At 44.4% G+C, this 24,434-nt stretch overlaps 1 protein-coding gene across 1 annotated transcript in view; it reads left to right on the top strand.

Moving 5' to 3' along the window:
• LOC311108070 (1-phosphatidylinositol 4,5-bisphosphate phosphodiesterase beta-4-like) overlaps positions 1-23,618 on the top strand; it is a gene marked incomplete at its 3' end in the record, with an annotated part of 95,556 nt that extends 71,938 nt beyond the window's left edge. The window contains exons 19-38 of the mRNA XM_084150716.1: positions 2,732-2,827; positions 3,103-3,244; positions 4,285-4,369; positions 5,104-5,228; positions 7,733-7,784; positions 8,741-8,843; positions 10,645-10,809; positions 13,137-13,341; positions 15,093-15,181; positions 17,203-17,356; positions 17,451-17,503; positions 17,778-17,843; positions 18,491-18,606; positions 18,896-18,971; positions 19,242-19,417; positions 19,732-19,833; positions 21,661-21,718; positions 22,370-22,456; positions 22,609-22,645; positions 23,530-23,618. Coding sequence (XP_084006842.1) covers positions 2,732-2,827; positions 3,103-3,244; positions 4,285-4,369; positions 5,104-5,228; positions 7,733-7,784; positions 8,741-8,843; positions 10,645-10,809; positions 13,137-13,341; positions 15,093-15,181; positions 17,203-17,356; positions 17,451-17,503; positions 17,778-17,843; positions 18,491-18,606; positions 18,896-18,971; positions 19,242-19,417; positions 19,732-19,833; positions 21,661-21,718; positions 22,370-22,456; positions 22,609-22,645; positions 23,530-23,618 — 2,076 coding nt within the window. The remainder of the gene's footprint in view (positions 1-2,731; positions 2,828-3,102; positions 3,245-4,284; positions 4,370-5,103; positions 5,229-7,732; positions 7,785-8,740; positions 8,844-10,644; positions 10,810-13,136; positions 13,342-15,092; positions 15,182-17,202; positions 17,357-17,450; positions 17,504-17,777; positions 17,844-18,490; positions 18,607-18,895; positions 18,972-19,241; positions 19,418-19,731; positions 19,834-21,660; positions 21,719-22,369; positions 22,457-22,608; positions 22,646-23,529) is intronic.
• Between the last annotated feature and the right edge of the window lie 816 nt (positions 23,619-24,434).

Genomic DNA, 24,434 nt, shown 5'->3' with positions numbered 1-24,434 from the left:
TATTGCATGACATAAGTATTTGATCACCTACCAACCAGTAAGAATTCCGGCTCTCACAGACCTGTTAGTTTTTCTTTAAGAAGCCCTCCTGTTCTCCACTCATTACCTGTATTAACTGCACCTGTTTGAACTCGTTACCTGTATAAAAGACACCTGTCCACACACTCAATCAAACAGACTCCAACCTCTCCACAATGGCCAAGACCAGAGAGCTGTGTAAGGACATCAGGGATAACATTGTAGACCTGCACAAGGCTGGGATGGGCTACAGGACAATAGGCAAGCAGCTTGGTGAGAAGGCAACAACTGTTGGCGCAATTATTAGAAAATGGAAGAAGTTCAAGATGATGGTCAATCACCCTCGGTCTGGGGCTCCATGCAAGATCTCACCTTGTGGGGCATCAATGATCATGAGGAATGTGAGGGATCAGTCCAGAACTACACGGCAGGACCTGGTCAATTACCTGAAGAGAGCTGGGACCACAGTCTCAAAGAAAACCATTAGTAACACACTACGCCGTCATGGATTAAAATCCTGCAGTGCACGCATGGTCCCCCTGCTCAAGCCAGCGCATGTCCAGGCCCGTCTGAAGTTTGCCAATGACCATCTGGATGATCCAGAGGAGGAATGGGAGAAGGTCATGTGGTCTGATGAGACAAAAATAGAGCTTTTTGGTCTAAACTCCACTCGCCGTGTTTGGAGGAAGAAGAAAGATGAGTACAACCCCAAGAACACCATCCCAACCGTGAAGCATGGAGGTGGAAACATCATTCTTTGGGGATGCTTTTCTGCAAAGGGGACAGGACGACTGCACCGTATTGAGGGGAGGATGGATGGGGCCATGTATCGCGAGATCTTGGCCAACAACCTCCTTCCCTCAGTAAGAGCATTGAAGATGGGTCGTGGCTGTGTCTTCCAGCATGATAACGACCCGAAACACACAGCCAGGGCAACTAAGGAGTGGCTCCGTAAGAAGCATCTCAAGGTCCTGGAGTGGCCTAGCCAGTCTCCAGACCTGAACCCAATAGAAAATCTTTGGAGGGAGCTGAAAGTCCGTATTGCCCAGCGACAGCCCCGAAACCTGAAGGATCTGGAGAAGGTCTGTATGGAGGAGTGGGCCAAAATCCCTGCTGCAGTGTGTGCAAACCTGGTCAAGACCTACAGGAAACGTATGATCTCTGTAATTGCAAACAAAGATTTCTGTACCAGATATTAAGTTCTGCTTTTATTATGTATCAAATACTTATGTCATGCAAGAAAATGCAAATTAATTAATAAAAAATCATACAATGTGATTTTCTCGATTTTTGTTTTAGATTCCGTCTCTCACAGTTGAAGTGTACCTATGATAAAAATGACAGACCTCTACATGCTTTGTAAGTAGGAAAACCTGCAAAATCGGCAGTGTATCAAATACTTGTTCTCCCCACTCACCCCACATGGTGAAATCCCTGAGCGGTTTCCTTCCTCTTCGTCAACTGAGTTAGGAAGGACACCTGTATCTGTGTAGTGACTGGGTGTATTAATACACCATCCAAAGTGTAATTAATAACTTCACCATGTGTCAAGGCGTCAGTGTAATGCGGTAGGACGAAGTCAGGCGCAGGACACAGAGCTAATCGGAAAAAACTTACTTTACTCGTAGGTAATAGAAAGAACAAACCTCCACGCAGGGAGGAACAAACCCGCTCACTATGACAACCAAAACATCAACAAACACGCACAACACACAGTGTGAGACAGAGGGTTAAATAGGGAAGACATAACTACATGATGGGAAACAGGTGTGACCAATAAAGACAAAACAAGTTGAACATAGAAACATGGATCTGTAGTAGCTAGTACTCCAGTGACGATGAACGCCGAAGCCTGCCCGAGCAAGGAGGAGGGGCAGCCTCGGCTGAATTCGTGACACCATGCCAAAGGGATATTCAATGTGTGATTTTTAAAAACAATTTTACCCATCTACCAATAGCTGCCATTCTTTGCGAGGCATTGAAAAACCTCCCTGGTCTTTGTCATTGAATCTGTGCTTGACATTCACTGCTCGACTGAGGGACCTTACATATAATTGCATGTGTGGGATACAGAGATGGGATAGTCATTCAAAAATCATATTAAACACTATTATTGTGCACAGAGTTAATCCATGCAATTTAGTATCTGACTTGTTAAGCAAATGTTTACTCCTGAACTTATTTAGGCTTGTCTTAACAAAGGGGTTGAATACTTATTGACTCAAGACATTTCAGCCTTTCAATTGTTATTAATTTGTAAAATATTCTAAAAACGTAATTCAACTTTGACATTATGGGGTATTGTCTGTGGATCAGTGACACAACATCTAAATTTAATCACTTTTATATTCAGGCTGTAACGCAACAAAATGTGGAAAAAGTCAAGGGGATGTGAATATCTTCTGAAGGCACTCTATATTTAAGCAATAAGGCCCGAGGGGATGTGGTATATTGGCTATACCAGTGCTGTTCATATGCATGACGCAAAGTGGAGTGCCTGGATACAGCCCTTCACCGTGGTATATTGGCCATATACCACCAACCCAGAGGTGCCTTATTGCTATTATAAACAGCTTACCAACATAAACAGAACCGTAAACAAGTATTTATTCATCACCCATGGTAAACTATATTGTCTGAAATGCTATTTCAGCCTATCAGCATCCAGGACCCAAACTACCCTGTTTATAATTGACTATTGTTGTGTGTTCAGGTGGTGGAGGAGGATCCAACAGAGATGTCTGAGGCCACAGAAGCAACAGACGCCACAGACATCTCGGAGGCTTCTGAGGATAACAACAACAAAAAGGTATGAGAGTCGGTTCAGCTGCTCTTTCTCTCATTACTAACCCCTCCCTACTGTTGAGTTTGTAGCCTTTTCTCTAACCAGTAGCTCTTGTAAAGCTCTTTCTCTGAACAGGGATTGTGTATATTGATAATGAGAGTGTAACTAACTAACTTTGTGCTTTATAATTACTTTACGTGCTATTCAGACTCGAGGCTTCTGTATGTACAGAGTGGGGACTGGGAGAGAACAGAGATGTGTGTGAAGTGTAAAACATTGTGTTTTGTGCTCCTGTGTAGACTGGCGAGACTACGGATGACGAGGAGGCTCTGATAGCCTCGTACACGTACGTAGGAGCCACCACCAACATCCACCCCTACCTCTCTGCCATGGTTAACTACGCACAGCCTGTCAAGTTCCAGAGCTTCGACGTCGCAGAAGGTAGTCTCCAACTTCGGTTATGCCGAATCAACTGGTTTTGGAAGTGTTTTGCGGTGGTTTTTGTCAACTTAAAACTTTTTGCAGGACTTGTAAAACTATGCTGGTTAGTTGGAGTATGGTGCTTGCGACCTCAAAGTTGTGCATAGTGGGTAAACCCTAGATGTGTCAGAGATATCAGATGCTCGCTCTCTCTCTCTTTCTTCCCTTATCTCTCTCTCTTTCTCTCTCTTTCTTCCCTGCTCTCTCTTTCTCTCTCTCTCTCTCTCTCTCTCTCTTTCTTCCCTTATCTCTCTCTCGCTCTCTCTCTCGCTCTTCCCTTATCTCTCTCTTTCTCTCTCTCGCTCTTCCCTTATCTCTCTCTTTCTCTCTCTCGCTCTCTCTCTCTCTCTCTCTCTCTCTCTCTCTCTCTCTCTCTCTCTCTCTTGCCCTCTCTCTCTCTCTCTCTCTCTCTCTACCTCTCTCTATCTTTCTCTCACTCTCACTCTCTCTCGATCTCTCAATCTCGCTCTTCCCTTATCTCTCTCTCTCTCTCCCTCTCTTTCTCTCTCTACCTCTCTCTCTTTCTCTCACTCTCTCCCTCTCTCTCGCTCTTCCCTTATCTCTCTCTCTCTCTCTCTCTCTCTCTCTCTCTCTCTCTCTCTCTCTCTCTCTCTCTCTCTCTCTCTCTCTCTCTCTCGCTCTCTCTGTCTATCACTCTCTCTCTCTCTCGCTCTCTCTCTGTCTATCACTCTCTCTCTCTTCCCTTATCTCCCTCTCTCGCTCTCTCTCTCTTTCGCTCTCTCTCTCACTCTCTCTTCCCTTATCTCTATCTCTCCCTCCCTCTCTCCCTCTCTCTCTCTCTCTCTCTTCCCTTCTCTCTCTCTCTCGCTCTCTCTCGCTCTCTCTCTCTCTCTCTCTCTCTCTCTCTCTCTCTCTCTCTCTCTCTCTCTCTCTCTCTCTCTCTCTCTCTCTCTCTCTCTCTCTATATATATATATATATATATATATATATATATATATATTCACTGTCATTGTAACTCTACTTTCTCTTCTCCCTCCAGAGAGGAACATTCACCACAACATGTCGTCATTTAACGAGTCAGTGGGTCTGGGTTATCTGAAGACCAACGCCATCGAGTTTGTCAAGTATCCTTTGCTCCAGTGTCAACACTCACACAGCATGTGAATACACACAGACAACACAAACACAATAAAGAAACATTAAAATAAACAACCCCCAAAAAATTTAAAATAAACAATCCAAAAAATACATTTATCCAATATTTCCTGACCGATAAAGTAGTCAAGTCCATAGTCCGTCATGCTACTTTTTATATTAATGAATGACTGCCTTAAAATTAACTGACTCCTTTGATTTTCTAGACCGCAAAAAAACCAGTATCCATAGTGGGTCCCCTGGACCAGATTTTTAAAAATGTTGTAGCAGTTGTAACAGTTTCAGGTCACCCATATATGAGCCAATGACAGGGAGGACCAGACTCTGCTGTTTCCTGTACTTAGACGTTGTTTGTTTTAAAGTCTCCATCTGTGGAAAAACTGTTCCAGTTCCTCTGGGAGAAACCGATGTGCCTTTGGAACGGGGAACACACATTCCAGTGGGAATGCGGGACCCAAGCTGTTACCTTCTAAAAATAGGCCTGCGGTCTGTCTACTCGCTACACACACACACACACACACACACACACACACACACACCACTGTTTCAACTTCCAGACCTCAGGTGCTGTACCATGTAACCCTACAGAACACACACCATACATACACTCACACAACCACCCCAACTTCCACGCGCACATACACATGAACAAGCACACACACACACACTATATCTGTGTTATGTTCTGAACATTGGTGTCCAGCTACAACAAGCGTCAGATGAGTCGGATCTACCCTAAAGGAGGCAGGGTGGACTCCAGTAATTACATGCCTCAGATCTTCTGGAACGCAGGCTGCCAGATGGTCTCCCTTAACTACCAGACCCCAGGTACTGTACCGGAGCATGTTAACCCTACCGCGCATACCGGCTCATACTCTAAATACAAATGGACGTAGATTCACATGCGACACACACCCCTCTCATAACCCTATGCTACTGTAAATCTGAGGGATGAGGGATGCAACAGACATACACACACACAAACAAACCCTAGGTAGTATTTGCTTCCTGTTCATGGTGAGTAATTTTACCTCCTACAACACACATGCTCTCACAGACACGCTCTCTCTCTCTCTCACTCTCTCCCTCTCTCTCTCTCTCTCTCTCTCTCTCTCTTCCCTTATCTCGCTCTTTCTCTCTCGCTCTCTCTCTCTCTCTCGCTTCCCTTATCTCTCTCTTTCTCCCTCTCTCTTGCCCCCTCTCTCTCTACCTCTCTCTCTCTCTCCCTCTCTCTCTCTCTCTCTCTCTCTCTTCCCTTATCTCGCTCTTTCTCTCTCGCTCTCTCTCTCTCTCGCTTCCCTTATCTCTCTCTTTCTCCCTCTCTCTTGCCCACTCTCTCTCTACCTCTCTCTCTCTCTCTTTCTCTCTTGCCCTCTCTCTCTCTCTTGCGCTCTCAATTCAATTCAATTCAATAGACTTTATTGACATGGCAAGTTAAATGACTTACATTGTCAAAGTATACATATAGCAAAAATGGTGGGACCAACAGCAATAATAATAGAAGTAGTGGAAATGGGATTACCATTAACAGCAACTACAACAACAATATTAATGAGAATAACAATACATTAAAGCAATAGTAGTCGACCAGTCTCAACATGACTGAGAGGACACATGACATGGTATGAAAGCCAAAACAAAACAATAAATATTATTGATATTACATTACACTTTTCACTGGCTGTCCCTCAGGTTGTGGCAGGAGGACACATATTTGCCTGCCAAAATTGCACATTTTGGCTTTTCACCCAATAAATATTAGATTTTTTCTTCCTCTTTTATAGTTTCAAATTCTTTGTACTGAATGATAATTTTGGGAAAGAAAGATTCTCTTAGGTCTGAGTATTTGTCACAGTGTAATAGGAAATGCAGCTCTGTCTCTACCTCTCCCCGGGGGCAGAGTGAGCACAGCCTGTCCTCTCTGGGCAGCCAGGTTTGCCTGTGACGACCGGTCTCTATAGCCAGACTGTGCTCACTGAGTCTGTACCTAGTCATTGTTTTCCTCAGTTTTCTATCAGTCACGGGGGCTATATAGTCTGCCACCATGTACTGTCTGTTTAGAGCCAAATAGCATTGAAGTTTACTCTGATTTTTTTTGGTATCTTTCCAATAGGTGATATATTTTTATTTTTGCTTTGTGATGATTTGGTTGGGCCAGATTTTCTGAGTGCTGTCTTGAGGCTCTATGAGGTTGGTTTTGGTTAGTGAACTGAGCCTCAGAACCAGCTGGCTGAGGGGACTCTTCTCTTGTTTCATCTCTTGACATAGTAGAGCTGTGTGATAGAATGTTTTGGGGTCACTTGTTTTTAGATGGTTGTTTTCTTGTTTTCTTAGATGGCTTTTTTCTATTCAAATAAGGAGGGGGTATTGGCCCAATTCTGCTCTACATGCGTTATTTGGAGTTTTTATTTGCACTTGCAATACAGTCTTGCAAAACTCTGCATGCAGTATTTCGATTGGATGTTTGTCCCATTTGGTAAATTCAGTATTAGAGAGCGGACCCCAAACTTCGCTGCCATATAGAGCAATTGGTTCTATAACTGATTGGAACATTTTGAGCCAGATTCTAATTGGAATTTCGATTTTAATATTCCTTTTAATGGCATAGAATGTTCTTCTTGCTTTGTCTCTCAGCTCATTCACAGCCACCTGAAAGCTACCTGTGTTCCTGATATTTAGTCCTAGATACGTGTAATTTTTGGTGTGTTCTAATAGAACTGTGTCCAAATATAATTTATATTTGTCATCCTGATTTCCTGACCTTTTTTGGAATATCATTATATTCGTTTTTTTTAGATTAACGGTCAGGGCCCAGGTCTGGCAGAACCTGTGCAGATTATCTAGATGCTGCTGTAACCCCCCTCACCCCCCTCTCTCTCTCTCTTTCTGTCTTTCCCTCTCTCTCACACACACACACACACGCACACACACATTCAACCCTGTAGTTAGCAGATGCTGCCCCATGTCTGAGGGCAATGGGGTTGGAACATATGGCCCCCTGTGAGTGGGCATGTGTAGGGCTGGAGGGGGGTGAGTGCCAGGGGGTGAGAGAGAGGGAGGAGAGGAGAGGATGAAGAGATGTCAGTGAGGTGGAAAAACCCCATTCTCTCGTCTCTCTCCCTCTGGAATTTGCAACAGAAGCATTGCAGATTATGACTTTTAGTGGTTGAAGAAATCAACATGTCACAAATGAATTGAATCAAGCTGAAAAATGTCATCTGTGTTGGCATAATGTGTGTGTACACTTCAAGAAGAGTATGTGTGTCTGCATGTGACTGTGTGTGTCTGTGCTTTCCATTGTAATAGCACCTAAACTGACTCTCCTGTCTTAGATCTGGCCATGCAGTTGAACCAGGGAAAGTATGAGTACAATGGATCCTGTGGGTAGGTGTTACTGCTGTCCCTCCCTCCCTCCCTCCTTTCTCTTTATCCTCTCTCCATCCCTCCTAGTCCTTCCATCCCTTTCTCTCCACCCTCCTCTCTGAAAGCTCATCAATTAAAGCGTGTCACATCTCATTAGTGGTTGCCGGCGGCGATCGTAACTACCGTCCTCCTCAGAGCCAATCGGATCGCAGGAGACGGCGCTCCTCTCGCTCTGCCACTATCTCACTGATGGGGCTCCCCGCTTTCCTCCTCTTATCCTTTCTATCGCTCTCTCCCTCACTCTCCCTCTCTCTCCCTCTTTCTCTCCTCTCTCTCTACCTCTGTCCTGGGGCTAGGCTTTCACCCCTCATGTCAGATATTTCATATGGGAGGAGATCAGTAATGACAGAAACACCCCTATCTCCTAATGTGCTTTTAATGTGACTCTCACCCTTAACTAATGTCACACACACACACACACACTCACACACACACACACTCACTCACACACCCCTATCTCTTAATGCGCTTCTAATGCGTCTCTCCTCCTTAACTATTGTCAGATTCATTTATACGCACACTATACATGGAATATTTGCCCTTCTCACTCTCTCAAACACACACACATACACACACACAGTCTCTCCTAATGCGTCTCCCATCCTAACTCAACTCCCACACACGCAGGGTAGGATCACAATCATGCTAGTCATCATTAGGATTCAGGCTTACTCACTGTAACAGTGTGAGCAGTAATACAAATGATATCGCACTAATGATCAGTGTGTACTCATTGGTACAACCACCAATCCATTCATCTACAACACGATTTAGACTTAGCTGTTAAAAGATCTGAAAACACTGTACAACACATTTCTAAACACTATACTAGCACGTTGCAGAAAGTGTTTAAACATAGAGTTAGAGTTTGTGTTTTGACCCTGCTCTGCCACCGTTCCTCCGCTCTCTTCCACCAGGTATCTGTTGAAGCCAGACTTCATGCGTCGCTCAGACAGGATGTTTGACCCCTTCTCAGAGACACCTGTGGATGGGGTCATTGCTGCTACCTGCAGTGTACAGGTATGAGGTTAGGGGTTCAAAGTTCACAGGACAGAGAGGGAGATGGAGGTACAGTGCCTTGCAAAAGTATTCATCCCCCTTGGCGTTTTTCATATTTTGTTGCATTACAACCTATTATTTAAATTGATTTTTATTTGGATTTCATCTAATGGACATACACAAAATAGTCCAAATTGGTGAAGTGAAATAAAAATATATATATATCGGAAAAGTGGTGCGTGCATATGTATTCACCCCCTTTGCTATGAAGCCCCTAAATAAGATCTGGTGCAACCAATTACCTTCAGAAGTCACATAATTAGTTAAGTCAAGTCCACCTGTGTGCAATCTAAGTGTCACATGATCTCAGTATATATACACCTGTTCTGAAAGGCCCCAGAGTCTGCAACCCCACTAAGTAAGGGGCACCACCAAGCAAGCGGCACCCTGAAGACCAAGGAGCTCTCCAAACAGGTCAGGGACAAAGTTGTGGAGAAGTACAGATCAGGGTTGGGTTATATAGAAATATCAGAAACTTTGAACATCCCACGGAGCACCATTAAATCCATTATTAAAAAATGGAAAGAATATGGCACCACAACAAACCTGCCAAGAGAGGGCCGCCCACCAAAAAGGCAAGGAGGGCATTAATCAGAGAGGCAACAAAGAGACCAAAGATAACCCTGGAGGAGCTGCAAAGCTCCACAGCGGAGATTGGAGTATCTGTCCATAGGACCACTTTAAGCCGTACACTCCACAGAGCTAGGCTTTATGGAAGAGTGGCCAGAAAAAAGCTATTGCTTAAAGAAGAAAATAAGCAAAAACGTTTGGTGTTCGCGAAAAGGCATGTGGGAGACTCCCCAAACATATGGAAGAAGGTACTCTGGTCAGATGAAACTAAAATTGAGCTTTTTGGCCATCAAGGAAAACGCTATGTCTGGCGCAAACCAAAAACACCTCTCATCACCCCGAGAACACCATCCCCACAGTGAAGCATGGTGGTGGCAGCATCATGCAGTGGGGATGTTTTTCATCGGCAGGAAATGGGAAACTGGTCAGAATTGAAGGAATGATGGATGGCGCTAAATACAGGGAAATTCTTGAAGGAAACCTGTTTCAGTCTTCCAGAGATTTGAGACTGGGACGGAGGTTCACCTTCCAGCAGGACAATGACCCTAAGCATACTGCTAAAGCAACACTTGAGTGGTTTAAGGGGAAACATTTAAATGTCTTGGAATGGCCTAGACCTCAATCCAATTGAGAATCTGTGGTATGACTTAAAGATTGCTGTCACCAGCAGAACCCATCCAACTTGAAGGAGCTGGAGCAGTTTTGCCAGTGGCTAGATGTGCCAAGCTTATAGAGACATACCCCAAGAGACTTGCAGCTGTAATTGCTGCAAAAGGTGTCTTTACAAAGTATTGACTTTGGGGGGGTGAATAGTTATGCACGCTCAAGTTTTCTGTTTTTTGTCTTATTTCTTCTTTGATTCACAAGAAAAAAATATTTTGCATCTTCAAAGTGGTAGGCATGTTGTGTAAATGAAATGATACAAACCCCCCAAAAATTCATTTTAATTCCAGGTTGTAAGGCAACAAAATAGGAAAAATGCCAAGGGGGGTGAATACTTTCGCAAGCCACTGTAGTTGCCGTTTAATGTAGTTTATTTGCACATAATCACTATATAAAGAAGAAACGAAGAGAGAAAATAGAATCTCGCTTGTGTGAAAACTTAATGGGCAAAAAAGTGAAACACATTTTTAAAGTTGTATTTTATTGTATTCTATTATATTGTTGTTTGACTGGTTGTGTATGCTCCCAGGTGTTTTCTGGTCAGTTCCTGTCTGATAAGAAGATTGGGACCTACGTGGAGGTGGACATGTACGGGTTGCCCACGGACACCATCCGCAAAGAGTTCCGCACACGTATGGTGATGAACAATGGCCTGAACCCTGCCTACAACGAAGAACCTTTCGTCTTCAGGAAGGTACGGAGGAGGAGAGGATGGAGGGATGGGAGAGGAAAAGAGGACAGAGGGAGGGAGAAGAGAGATGGATGGGAGAGAGGAGGAGCGCAACGAGGCATGGAAGAGGAGGAAAGAGGGATTAGAGAGGAGAGAAATGCCTGAAGATAGAGAAGAAGAAAGGATAGAATATGAAAGGAAAGATACAGGAAAGAGGGAACAGAGAACATGAGTTAGAATAGAATGGAAGAGAAAACTAGTAGTTCACACAGTGGTGCACGGCGGTTTACTGGTAGGTACTGTATTGGAGCTGAACCCCTAAGGGAGGAGGGAGGAGACAGGGAGGGAGGGATGGAGGGTGGGTGAGTTGTGGTTGATCGGGGTGGAGCTGATGTCCCTGTGGTACTCAGAGCTACTCAGTGTGTCTTTACTGCAGAGAAAGAGAGGAGGGGGGGGGGGGGGGGGGTCGAGGGAAGAAAAGGGGGAACAGAGGCATAGTATGAGGGAGAGGAGGCAAGACAAAGAGAGAGAGAAAAAAGAGAGCAAATAGAGGAAGAGAAGGTTAGGGACATACAGCACATTGGGCGACAGAATGAGGATGAACTAGAATAGAAAACAAAAGTAGGAGGTTGAAGGAGAGAACCAGAGAGAAAGAGGGGAGAAGATAGGGAGAGAGGGGGAAATAAAGGGAAGAAACTAAAGGCGAACGAAAGAATAAAGGAGAGATGGAGTAGAAAGGTAGAACATAAAAGGAGAGAGTGAAGGATGTGGAGAGAAAAGGATGGAAAGAGAAAGCGGGATGTGAGGGGGGAGACTGGCTGGTCGTGCGCTCGCGCGTGTGTGTGATAGTGCTGCTCTCAGCAGAATAAGAAGTCTCTCAGCCGTGACTGTGACTCCAGCTCCAACACACACCATCAATCACAGCCTGCTGCCGCAGTGCTTCTGGAGACGTACACACACACACACACACACACACACACACACACACACACACACACACTGCCATCAGGAAGGCCATCTCACACAGTGCTGGCAAAATACATTCAGAGTTGCACGCACTTATACACAGACGTTCACATGTTTAGACATGCACATACACACATAGACACACACACACACACACACACACACACACACACACACGTTATACCCATCTCCTGACTGTTCTTCTCCTTTATCTCTCACCTTCTCTCTCCTTCCATTATTAATCATCCCTCTCTCTCTCTCTCTCTCCCCCTCTCTCTTCTCTTATCTCCAAATGCAAGGCCATTCTACACACACACAGCTCCATTCCCTGGATGTGTGTGTATGTGTGCTTGCTGATGAGTTGATGGTTCTGTAATGTCCTTGTCTATGGGCTATTTTTCTAAACAGATACAGTATAAAGCCTATAGACAGTATGTTATCATCACTGCTGGGTATATGCTATTATCATCACTGTTCTGTATCCCACTGTGAATGTCTCTCACACTGTGTGTGTTCGTTCAGGTGGGTTTGTGTGTGTGTGTTCCTCTTATATAAAGTGCTGAATGAAAATCCAGTCCTCAAAACATGTTTCTGCTGTACTTACTCTATTTGTATTTGTAAAAAAAATTTGACCCCTTTTCCTCCCCAATTTCGATCTTGTCTCATCGCTGCAACTCCCCAACGGGCTCGGGAGGCGAAGGTTGAGTCATGCATTCTCCGAAACATGACCTGCCAAACCGCGCTTCTTAACACCCGCCTGCTTAACCCGGAAGCCAGCCACACCAATGTGTTGGAGGAAACACCGTTCAACTGATGACCGAAGTCAGCCTGCAGGCGCCCGGCCCGCCACAAGGAGTTGCTAGAGCGCGATGAGCCAAGTAAAGCCCCCCCGGCCAAACCCTCCCCTAACCCGGACGACGCTGGGCCAATTGTGTGCCGCCCTATGGGACTCCCAATCACGGCCGGTTGTGACACAGCCTGGGATCGAACCCAGGTCTGTAGTGACGCCTCTAGCTCTGCGATGCAGAGGCCTTAGACCGCTGCGCCACTCAGGAGCCCTCTCTGACTGATTCTAGTGAAAAATGAATTCATCTGAACTCTCTCTCTGTCTCCCTTTCTCTCTCTCTCTCTCACTATCTCTCTATCCCCCCTCCCTCTCTCTATCTCTCTCTCTCCCCCCTCTCTCTATCTCTCTCTCACCCCCCCTCTATCTTTCTCTCTTCTCCCCTCTCTCCCTCCCTCCGTCTTGCTCTCACTATCTCTCTCTCCCTCTCTCTCTCTCTCTCCCCCTCCCTCTTTCCCTCCCTCCCATCCCTCTCTCTCTCTCTCTCTCTTCCTCTCTCTCCCCCCCCCTCTCTCTCCCTCCCTCCCTCCCACTCTCCCAGGTGATTCTACCAGACCTGGCTGTGCTGCGTATAGCTGTGTATGATGACAATAATAAGCTGATTGGTCAGAGGATCCTACCATTGGAGGGTCTACAGGCAGGATACAGACACATTTCTCTACGCAATGAAGGGAACAAGCCTCTGTCTTTACCTACTGTCTTCTGTAACATAGTACTCAAGACCTACGTACCCGAAGGCTTCGGAGGTGAGGAGACACACACACTTACACACTGACACACACACTCCCTTGCTAATACACAGATATACGTTCTGTACAGAATTGTAGGTTAGGGGCAGCAGAGGCTGTGTGTGTGTATGTGTGTGTGTGTGTGTGTGTGTGTGTGTGTGTGTGTGTGTGTGTGTGTGTGTTTGTGTGTGTGGGGCTTGGTTCTTCTATCCTTGTGGGGACCTAAAATCCCCCAATGCCCACACAAGGATATTCAAATAAGGACAATTCTCCCTCGTGGGGAACATTTCCCACGTCCCCATGAGGACAAAGGTTATTTTAAGCTTAGGGGTTAGGTTTAGGGTTAGGGTTAAAAGTAGGGTTAAGGTTAGGGTTATGGTAAGGTTTAGTGTTAGGGGTTAGGGAAAATAGGATTTTGGAAGTTAATTTAATGAATTGTAGGTTCCCACAAGGATAGAAGAACATAACGTTTGTGTGTGTGTGTGAGTGAACCCCAATTGGCCTAGATACAACACAGATGTGTGCTATTGAACTTTATTGAGCTCTATATTATTCAGTCATAAACACCTGAGTATGGAGAACCTATTAGCCTATACTGAATGGGTCTCCGTGTGTGTGTGTGTGTGTGTGTGTGTGTGTGTGTGTGTGTGCTGGGAACATGAGCTTCCATTGTCCCTTCCTCAGCTGGTCCTTTGTCTATCTCTTTCATACCACACACACAAGGTCCAATTTATAACTGCATTCAATGTATTCATAGTAGATACTGAAGTGGATGCAGAAGGCTCTGGGGAGAGGGAAGGAGATGAGAGAGGGAGGACAGGAGAGGAGAGGGGTGAAGAAGGCGAATAGAGGAGAAATAGAAAAGCGAGGAAGAAGAAGAAAAAGGGAGAGGAAGAGGAGGAGAGACAGAGGGAAGGACACAAACTGGGTGTCCCTCCCTCTCTCCTTCCTTCCTTCCTTCCCTCCCTCCCCTCAGGGTGTCCCTCCCTCTCTCCTTCCTTCCTTCCCTCCCTCCCCTCAGGGTGTCCTGCCCTACAGTGTATTCTACATCAGAAGTAATGACACAGAGCAAATGATGATGGTAGCAGAGCTGGTGTAATAGTCACTTATAGACAGACGCGGGCATGGAGATACACAAGATTGACTAGTCGTTAAGCCAAGTCCAGGGGCATGGTCCGGGCAATCATTATGATTATAACCCATAAGCAGTGTTGAAAGGATGTGTGAATGTTACAAATCCAAATAGTGCGAGCGTCATTTCTCCGTATTTTGCAGTAGGCTTTCATAATATCTACTCAAATATATACCTGCCAAGTTTCGTCCAATAGAATGTTAGACTACAGTAGAATGTTGTCATCTTTGCTTGTCTTTCTGGTTATTGACTGTCTTTAGACTTTGAATGACGACGGAACCTCATTGGCGTTGTCAGACATATTCAAGAACATCAACTTAGACATGACAACACATTACATTGAAGTCTTTTCCAGTGTAGTCTAGGTCTGTGACGATACCAGTATCGCAATATTTTTTCTAATGGCAGAAATGAAAACACGAAGCAGACCAAACTCTTTGGTCCTTTAAAAACCTGTTGTATGTAACATATTGTGTGCTATAGCTTGGAAAATAAATTAATGTGACTCTGGATGACAACATAAAGATATTAAATCCGCTTTGTGTTTTGTTTCCTTGCCACGATACTAACAAGTATCGCGATACTGGTATCATCCCCGGCCTAGTCCAGTGTATTGATGAATCTGTCGTCTCTCTAGCCATCGTGGATGCCCTGTCAGACCCAAAGAAGTTCCTGTCCATAGCAGAGAAGAGAGCGGACCAGATGAGAGCTCTGGGGATTGAAACGGTACAAACACCTGTTTGATCAATCAATGTTGGTTTTGTTAGGCTTGCACTGTATACTGTGCATTCGGAAAGTATTCAGACCCCTTGACTTTGTCCACATTTTGTTGCGTTACAGGCTTATTCTAAAATGGATCAAATAAAACATTTTCCTCATCAACCTACACACAATACCCCAAAATGACAAAGCGAAAACAGTTTTTTAGAAATGTTTGCAAATGTATTAAAAATAAAAAAATAAAAAACCTTATTTACATAGGTATTCAGACCCTTTGCTATGAGACTCGAAATTCAGCTCAGGTGCATCCTGTTTCCATTGATCATCCTTGAGATGTTTCTACAACTTGATTGGAGTCCACCTGTGGTAACTTCAATTGATTGGACATGATTTGGAAAGGCACACACCTGTCTAGATAAGGTCCCACAGTTGACAGTGCATGTCAGAGCAAGGATTGTGTCGAGGCACAGATCTGGGGAAGGGTACCAAAAAATGTCTGCAGCATTGAATGTCCCCAAGAACACAGTGGCCTCCATCATTCTTAAATGGAAGAAGTTTGGAACCACCAAGACTCTTCCTAGAGCTCGCCGCCCGGACAAACTGAGCAATCAGGGGAGAAGGGTCTAGGTCAGGGAGGTCACTCTGACAGAGCTCCAGAGTTCCTCTGTGGAGATGGGAGAACCTTCCAGAAGGACAACCATCTCTGCAGCACTCCACCAATCAGGCCTTTATGGTAGATTGGCGAGACGGAAGCCACTCCTCAGTAAAATACATATGACAGCCCGCTGGGTGTTTGCTAAAAGGCACCTAAAGACTCTCAGACCACGACATTTACATTTTAGTCATTTAGCAGACGCTCTTATCCAGAGCGACTTACAGTTAGTGAGTGCATACATTTTCATACTGGCCCCCTTGTGGGACTCGAACCCACAACTCTGGCATTGCAAGCACCATGCTCTACCAACTGAGCTGTGGTCTGATGAAACCAAGATTGAAATCTTTGGCCTGAATGCAAAGTGTCACGTCTGTAGGAAACCTGGCACCATCCCTACGGTGAAGCATGGTGGTGGCAGCATCATACTGTGGGGATGTTTTTCAGTGGCAGGGACTGGGAGACTAGTCAGGATCGAGGGAAAGATGAACGGAGCAAAGTACAGAGAGATCCTTGATGAAAACCTGCTCCAGAGTGCTCAGGACCTCAGACTGGGGCAAATGTTCACCTTCCAACAGGACAACGACCCTAAGCACACAGCCAAGACAACGCAGGAGTGGCTTCGGGACAAGTCTCTGAATGTCCTTGAGTGGCCCAGCCATAGCCCAGATTGAACCCGATCGAACACCTCTGGAGAGACCTGAAAATAGCTGTGCAGCGACGCTCCCCATCCAACCTGACAGAGCTTGAGATGATCTGCAGAGAAGAATGTGAGAAACTCCCCAAATACAGGGTGTGCCAAGCTTGTAGCGTCATACCCAAGAAGACTTGAGGCTGTAATCGCTGCCAAAGGTGCTTCAACAAAGGACAGAGTAAAGGGTCTGAATATTTATGTAAATGTGTGTTTTTTCCCCAATAAATTTGAAAAAAGAAAAGAAAATCCTGTTTTTACTTTGTAATTATGGGGTATTGTGTGTAGATTGATGAGGGGGGAAAAAAACAATTTAATCAATTTAACAAAATGTGGAAAAAGTATAGGGCTCTGAATCCTTTCCGAATGCACTGTAGCTGCTTAACTGTTCTATTGTTGGCTACAGCACGTACAGTATATAATCACTGTATGGGATAAGTCTTATGTTGGCTTATGTTGAATTGCTTTGGCTACTGGTTTAGTAGTCTTAGGAGCTACCTAGTGTTGTCACTAGTCAAGTCCCTGGATAATAAAATGTTCTTAGGGTGGGGTAGGTGAAAAGGAAAAATATCACTCAATCTCTCCATCTATATGGAAATGCGATAATGACTTTGTTTTTGCAAAGTGCGTGAGAAAGAATTCCATCCTTAGTCGCCCTCTCTCTCACCCCCTCCCTCTCTCCAGAGTGACATAGCAGATGTGCCAAACGAGAGTTCGAAGAACGACAAGAAAGGGAAGGTGAACGCCAACGTGAAGGCCAACGTCACGCCACAGACCAGCTCGGACCCGGCTCAGTCCTCTAAGTCTGCCCAGAACAACACCACAGAGACCAAGAAGGGTACGACACACACACACACACACACACACACACACACACCATCTGAGACCTAGCATTGGTACAATTGAGACGTTTTCCATTTCTCTCTTTGTAGATACAAATACCCTCGTGCCTCATGTGAACATTGATGACTTGAAACAGATGAAGGTGAGAGACTAGCCCCTGAAAACTAGCGAATCTCTAACCATAACCTTCACATTTCCTATGGTTTCCAAAACACTTTTCCCAGTGGTTCTGCAGTTTGTTCGTTTCTCATCAGGTCTGTTTATTCACTTACATCAGTCAGATAGATCCTGCAGGAGAAACAGAGGGGAGAAATGCAGCACCGTCATTCCTCACACAGTCTGTCTCTTTTTAACTCGCTGTCCTTTGATTTAGTCAATTAAATCTGGTTTCAATAATCCGTTTTTCCTCTCCTAAGACGTACCTTAAACAGATTAAGAAGCAGCAGAAAGAACTGAACTCTTTAAAGAAGAAGCATGCAAAGGTGGGTTGATGTTTTAGACTGCTCTTATATTAACAGGTCCCAGAGCAGACCAGGACAGATAATTAATTCTGAGGTCCACACATTGATCGAGAGAGAGAGGCGAGAGAGAGGTCTTTCCATTCGTCATCCACTGTTGTCTGACCCCTGCCCCACACACACACACAGCATCATGTAACCTAAGATGGACAGTGTTTCTCTTTGATCTCACCAGAGACTTGCTAAGATGACCACCCTCTCACACACACACACACACACACACACTAGCTAGACTTCAATCACTAATACATCTGTCCTTATGAAATCCTGTCTTATGCAACAGCCTGTGTGTTTTTGAAAAAGAAATAGGTTTGTACACAAAAGAGATGGACTCTTGTAAGGTTTACCATAGCAACCAGTCTGCCCTCTTTGCCTGTTCTGTTGCATAACAGTTATGACACTCAGACTGATGTTTTAAACAGATGTAGCCTTTAGTTTAATATGTTCTACTGATGTTTTATTGGTGTTAGTCCTCAGCTATATGGCTGACTGTAATGCTGAATTACTTGATTAAGAAAGGTTGGACCAAGCTATCTCCCTTCTGCAATTGTATCTCACCGTAGATCAATTCTGACTTGATATCGTCATTCATATGTCTTGTTTTGTCTCAGGACCGCACCATCATGCAGAAGTCCCACTGCACCCAGGTGGACAAGATGATCGCTCAGCACGACAAGGAGAAGCTGACACAGGAGAAACTGTTGGAGAAGGCCATCAAGAAACGAGGGTAAATATCAGGACCTAAAGGATCAGTCAATCAGCCAATCAATCAATCAATCAATCAATCAATGATAATGAAAAGCTGAAAGAAACATTGAACTTAAACATTCATTCTGGGATATCTAGCACCTGCACAAAGCCATTAGGTGTGAATTAATCTCTCGTGGACAGACTACGTAAATTGAGCAGCGGACCAAATTACGCAAGATTTTAGTTCTGGGTTAACCAAGAAACGGTGTGAATATGTTCTACCATGTCTCACCTAGCTAACAAGTACCTTTCTGTCGTCCCCACAGAGAAAGCAACTGTCTGGAGTTGAAGAAGGAGACTGAGAGTAAAGTGGAGAGCCTGACCACTGACCACAAGGCTAAGGTAACCCTGCAATGTCCGTCATACAAACATCTCTGAGAGCAGTGGAAAATGTTTAGTTTGACTCTAGTTCTCCCTCATTGGAATGTACTGGTTTGTACTGCTGGGTTTAGGTTATTGACATCACAGTGTAGCGCACTAAGGAATGTGTAGTGTTAAAGTAACGTGTTTATTACAGGTGAAGGATATTACAGCCCAGCACACTAAGGAGTGGTCAGAGATAATATAGTATTTAAGTGTTTAGGGTGTAAGTGTATATCCTGTGCCCTACAGGTGAAGGATATTACAGCCCAACACACTAAGGAGTGGTCAGAGATGATCAACTCCCACAGCAGTGTTGAGCAGGATATGAAGGACATCCACGTGGTCCAACAGTGTGAACACCTCAAGAAACTACTGAGCGGAGTCCAGGAACAACAGACTCTATCGCTCAAACTGATCCACGAACGGTGAGAGATAGAGACGCGCACTCACATGTGCAAGGCGCACAAAGTAAACCCTACATCTCAAACTCATCCACGAACTGTAGCACACAGCTAGAACAACTGACACTACTGCTCAAACCGGGAAATTCTGAGATTTTGCATGGGACAACACACATGCATGATGTATCTTCTAGGTATGATGTCCCTGAATGTCCTTGAATGTCTAATTATCTGACATGTGAACCCATCTTGGGCACTTTGAGCTGTGAGTTTGTCCTGTCAGGTATATGCGTACTTGATAAGATTCCTTACCAGACTTTGTTGTTGTCCCCTCTCAGCCAGAGCAAGGATATGCGGGCCAACCAGGCCAAGACGTCCATGGAGAACAGCAAGGCCATCAGCCAGGACAAGACCATCAAGAACAAGGCCGAGAGGGAGAGGTGGGTCACACTGCCGGGCCCACAAATCACTAACTGAATTATACTGCATGGAGAATATACAGGTAACTGCCAAAATAAAGGAAACACCAACATAAAGTGTCTTAATAGAGAGTTGGGCCACCACGAGCCAGAACAGCTTCAATGCACCTTGGCATAGATTCTACAAGTGTCTGGAACTCTATTGGAGGGATTCCATTATTTTGTGTTTTGTTGATGGTGGTGGAAAACGCTGTCTCAGGCGCCGCTCCAGAATCTCCCATAAGTGTTCAATTGGGTTGAGATCTGGTGACAGACTGCCCTGGCATATGGTTTACATCGTTTTCATGCTCATCAAACCATTCAGTGACCACTCGTGCCGTGTGGATGGGGGATTGTCAACCTATGGGGGCATAGCCATGGTAGCCAAAATAATGGCATGCCCAGCATTTTTATACATGACCCTAAGCATGATGGGATGTTAATTGCTTAATTAACTCTGGAACCACACCTGTGTGAAAGCACCTGCTTTCAATATATACTGAACCAAAATATAAATGCAACATGTAAAGTGTTGGTCCCGTGTTTCATGAGCTGAAATTGAAATCCATACGCACAGAAAGCTTATTTCTTTCTAATTTTGTGCACAAATTTGTTTACATCCCTGTTAGTGAGCGTTTCTCCTTTGCCAATATAATCCATCCACCTGACAGGTGTGGCATGTCAAGAAGCTGATTAAACAGCATGATCATTACACGGGTGCACAATAAAAGGCCACTTTAAAATGTGCAGTTTTGTCACACAACACAATGCCACAGATGTATCAAGAGGGAGCGTGCAATTGGCATGCTGACTGCAGGAATGTCCACCAGAGCTGTTGCCAGATAATTTAATGTTAATTTCTCTACCATAAACTGCCTTCAACGTCGTTTTAGAGAATTTGGCAGTATGTCAACCGGCCTCACAACCGCAGACCACATGTAACCACGCCAGCCCAGGACCTTCATATCCGGCTTCTTCACCTGCCGGATCGTCTTAAGGGGGAAGGGGGTGCTGAGGAGTATTTCTGTCTGTAATAAAGCCCTTTTGTAGGGAAAAACTAATTCTGATTGGCTGGGCCTGGCTCCCCAGTGGGTGGGCCCCTGCCCAGTCATGTGAAATCCTAATTTATTTATTTCAATTGACTGATATCCTTATATGAACTGTAACTCAGTAAAATCTTTGACATTGTTGCATGTTGCGTTTATATTTTTGTTCAGTATACTTTGTATCCCTCATTTACTCAAGTTTTTCCATTATTTTGGCAATTACCTGTAGGTTATGTCAGGATGAAAATAGACTATGTAGGTCTTATGCATCCCCTATGAACACCCCTTGAAGATGGAATCCTTAATGGTGAAACTGCCTCGTCCTTTTGTGATATTACAACAACAACGAACCAACGAACACAGTTTTTTCCCTCTTATGCAGAGCGACTTACAGAATGCCAAGAGTGTGCAAAGCTGTCATCAAGGCAAAGTGTGGCTATTTGAAGAATCTCAAATATAAAATATATTTTGATTTGTTTAACTCTTTTTGGTTACTACATGATTCCATATGTGTTATTTCATAGTTTTGATGTCTTCACTATTATTCTACCATGTAAAAAATAGTAAAAATAAAGTGTTGTGTCCAAACTTTTGACTGGTACTGTACATCACAGAAGACTGAAATATAACAAAACCGTTTGACATAGAAATACAATTATGAGAAATATTAATAACATTCCACCCATGAAGCCACTAGAGGGCAATTTGGTCATTTGACTGCAGGAAAAAAAATCTTATAATCTCACTCTCGTTCTCTTCACAGGAGAGTTAGAGAGTTGAACAGCAGCAACACCAAAAAGTTCCTTGAGGAGAGGAAAAGGGTTGGTGTTCTATCTTCTACTAATTCTAATGATGTGACACTGTCGAGGTGAATCAACTAAGGCCTTAGCCTTGTAATGGTTTGCTTAGCCGATACATGTTGGTGTTGATGTAAATGACTCTTAGTCCTTCCTCCATCTTTCTCCTCTCTCCATCTTTCTCCTCTCTCTATCTCTTGCTCCACAACCTTCCAACATACCTAATTTCCCTGTTGAAATATAAAAATATGAGATACCAAACCCGTTCGCAGGGTTGGTTAACTCTTGAGGTCCCGCTTGTCTCTGCAAAGTTTGGTAAATCTGCCTTTAGTTTTAATGCACCACAGTTATGGAATACCTTACAAAACAAATTACACCTGGATTCCCTGGTGCCGATAAGGCAGTTTAAAACTCAGTTGTTAAATGAGTTCACTGAAGTGTGTTATTGTTTCAATTGACTATTACTTGTAATAACCTGATGTAATATATTTATAGCTGTCTTGTAGTTTTTATTTCTGTTGTTGCTGTATTGATGTAATTTGTGTCTTCAGGGCACCATTGTAAATGAGACACTGGTCTCAATTGGGTTCCCCTGAATAAATAAAAGTGAGTAAAATAATACAATAAAATCTTTCTCCTCCCTCCATCTCCCTTCCTCCCTCCCTCCATCTCTAGTTGGCTATGAAGCATCAGAAGGAGATGGAGACACTGGAGAAGTCGCAGAAAGAACAGCTAGAGGAACTGGACAAGTTCAATGAGCAGGTAACTCACCGCTAATCTAGGATCAGATTAGCACACTAATAAATCATAGTTGCATTGTTTGTTGTCATTCCATCATGGCCTGTACATGTATGTTACATGTATGTTCTCTCTCATCCCTTTTATAATATGATTTGCTTGTTTTTGCACCACAGCTTTTGAAATCACATCATGCCAATAAACAGTGTCAAGGTAGGCGCATCCATCCGTCCCATCTTCCTAACCCCCTGACCCCTCTCTCTCTTCTTCTCCTTCCCTTTTTCAATCCACCATCCCTCTCAATGTACCCATCTCGAATCAAGCACTAACACCCTGCTCCAATACTGATAATGCTTCCTTCCTTACGACCTTTCTTGAAGTGAACACAGATCTACCTGTGCGTGTCATTGGATATTCCCAGTCCCTCTCTGTCCCCCCCTTTGATTGGTCAACTTTTCCAACTCCAGTTTTCCTATTTCTGTTCATTCTGTTTGAATCTTCTGTTATCTGCTCTGTTTAGTCCAAGTGGATTCACTATAGGTCCTTTCTACCTGTTAGAGTAGACTGTATGTTATTCTATGAGAGAGAGAGAGAGAGAGAGAGAGAGAGAGAGAGAGAGAGAGAGAGAGAGAGAGAGGGAGAGAGGGAGAGAGGGAGAGAGGGAGAGAGGGAGAGAGGAGAGAGGAGAGAGAGAGAGAGAGGAGAGAGAGAGAGAGTCTTTGTTTTATTAAACTACATGGCAACCTTTTAATATGCTGCGCTCAGGGTGTCAGCAGTCAGTCCTGTCTACATGAGTAATTGATCATTATGATGAGTCATGGGAGCATTACTAAGCGCAACGACCCAGGAGACGTTCTATTGCTGCTTCACTGAGAGTCTTCCTGACACCTGGATATCATGTCACATTATGCTGCAACACTGGGACAGGACAGGAAGGGTTCGTTTGGGCCAGCCTAGTTTAGGTAGTTGTACTGTTACTGTAGTTTAAATCAGTACAGTGTAGAATTCTGTACCTGTCTCTGGTAGGAGTGTGTGTGGATTCTTGCATTGGGAGGTGTGTGTGTGTAACAGTGTGTGTGTGTGTTGGTTCCCTCCAGGCCAAGGACATCCAGCAGATGGTGAAGCTGGAGGAGGAGATGGACCGCAGACCAGCCACAGTGGTCTGAACACCCCCACCAACACCTGAGACACACACACACACACACACACTAACCCCCTCAAACAACTGACACAGAGACCCAGACACACTCAGACACCCCACTACACACACACCCTAGATTCCGCCTTTCATCCTCACCCTGCAATATTGTCATAGTTCATATTCTCTATCCCTGTATATCTCCCTCTGCAATGAACCACTCCCACACAGTCTGTCCTCCCATCTCTGACCACTCTCTCAGTTACAGAGTTATCCCATGTGCTATTCCTAAACCCTTCACTCCAACCACTCCTCCACTCAAAACCCTACGCTGAGAACACCCCAATGCCCCTGTGCTGCGGAGCCATTGGTGCAGACCAGTGATTGACAGTAAGACGAGCGACTGCGGTTGGAAGGTGGGCGGGACGTCCGAAACATTGAGAGACACAACCCACCTCCACCTTTCCATCTCTCCACCACTCTACCACACCCGGATCAGCTTTTTATACACATTCCATCCATCTTTTTTATCTATTTTTAATGGAAGCAATGTTTGCAGATATTATCAATAGTCACTGCACACATACACAAAGATACAGACACACATACACACTTATTATCACATCTGTTCTTTCTGTTGTCATGACGGCTCAAGTCGAAGGTAACAGATCATGTGTTCTGTTGAAACTCTTTGAAGACTTTTCTTTTGTATTTTTAATGGTACCAGGTATCAATAACAGCACCAGAATATGGACGGGGAAAATACGTATATATTAGTTAGGAATTTTATGTCAGCACAAAATATGTGAATTATACTGTATGCTACACACGAGTTGAAGTAATGTCCTGAGCACTTTATATGTG

Source organism: Coregonus lavaretus (genome assembly GCF_964263955.1).
Source record: "Coregonus lavaretus genome assembly, chromosome: 33".
Classification (NCBI taxonomy): Eukaryota; Metazoa; Chordata; class Actinopteri; order Salmoniformes; family Salmonidae; genus Coregonus; species Coregonus lavaretus.
This window is presented reverse-complemented; position numbering and strand designations above follow the sequence as displayed.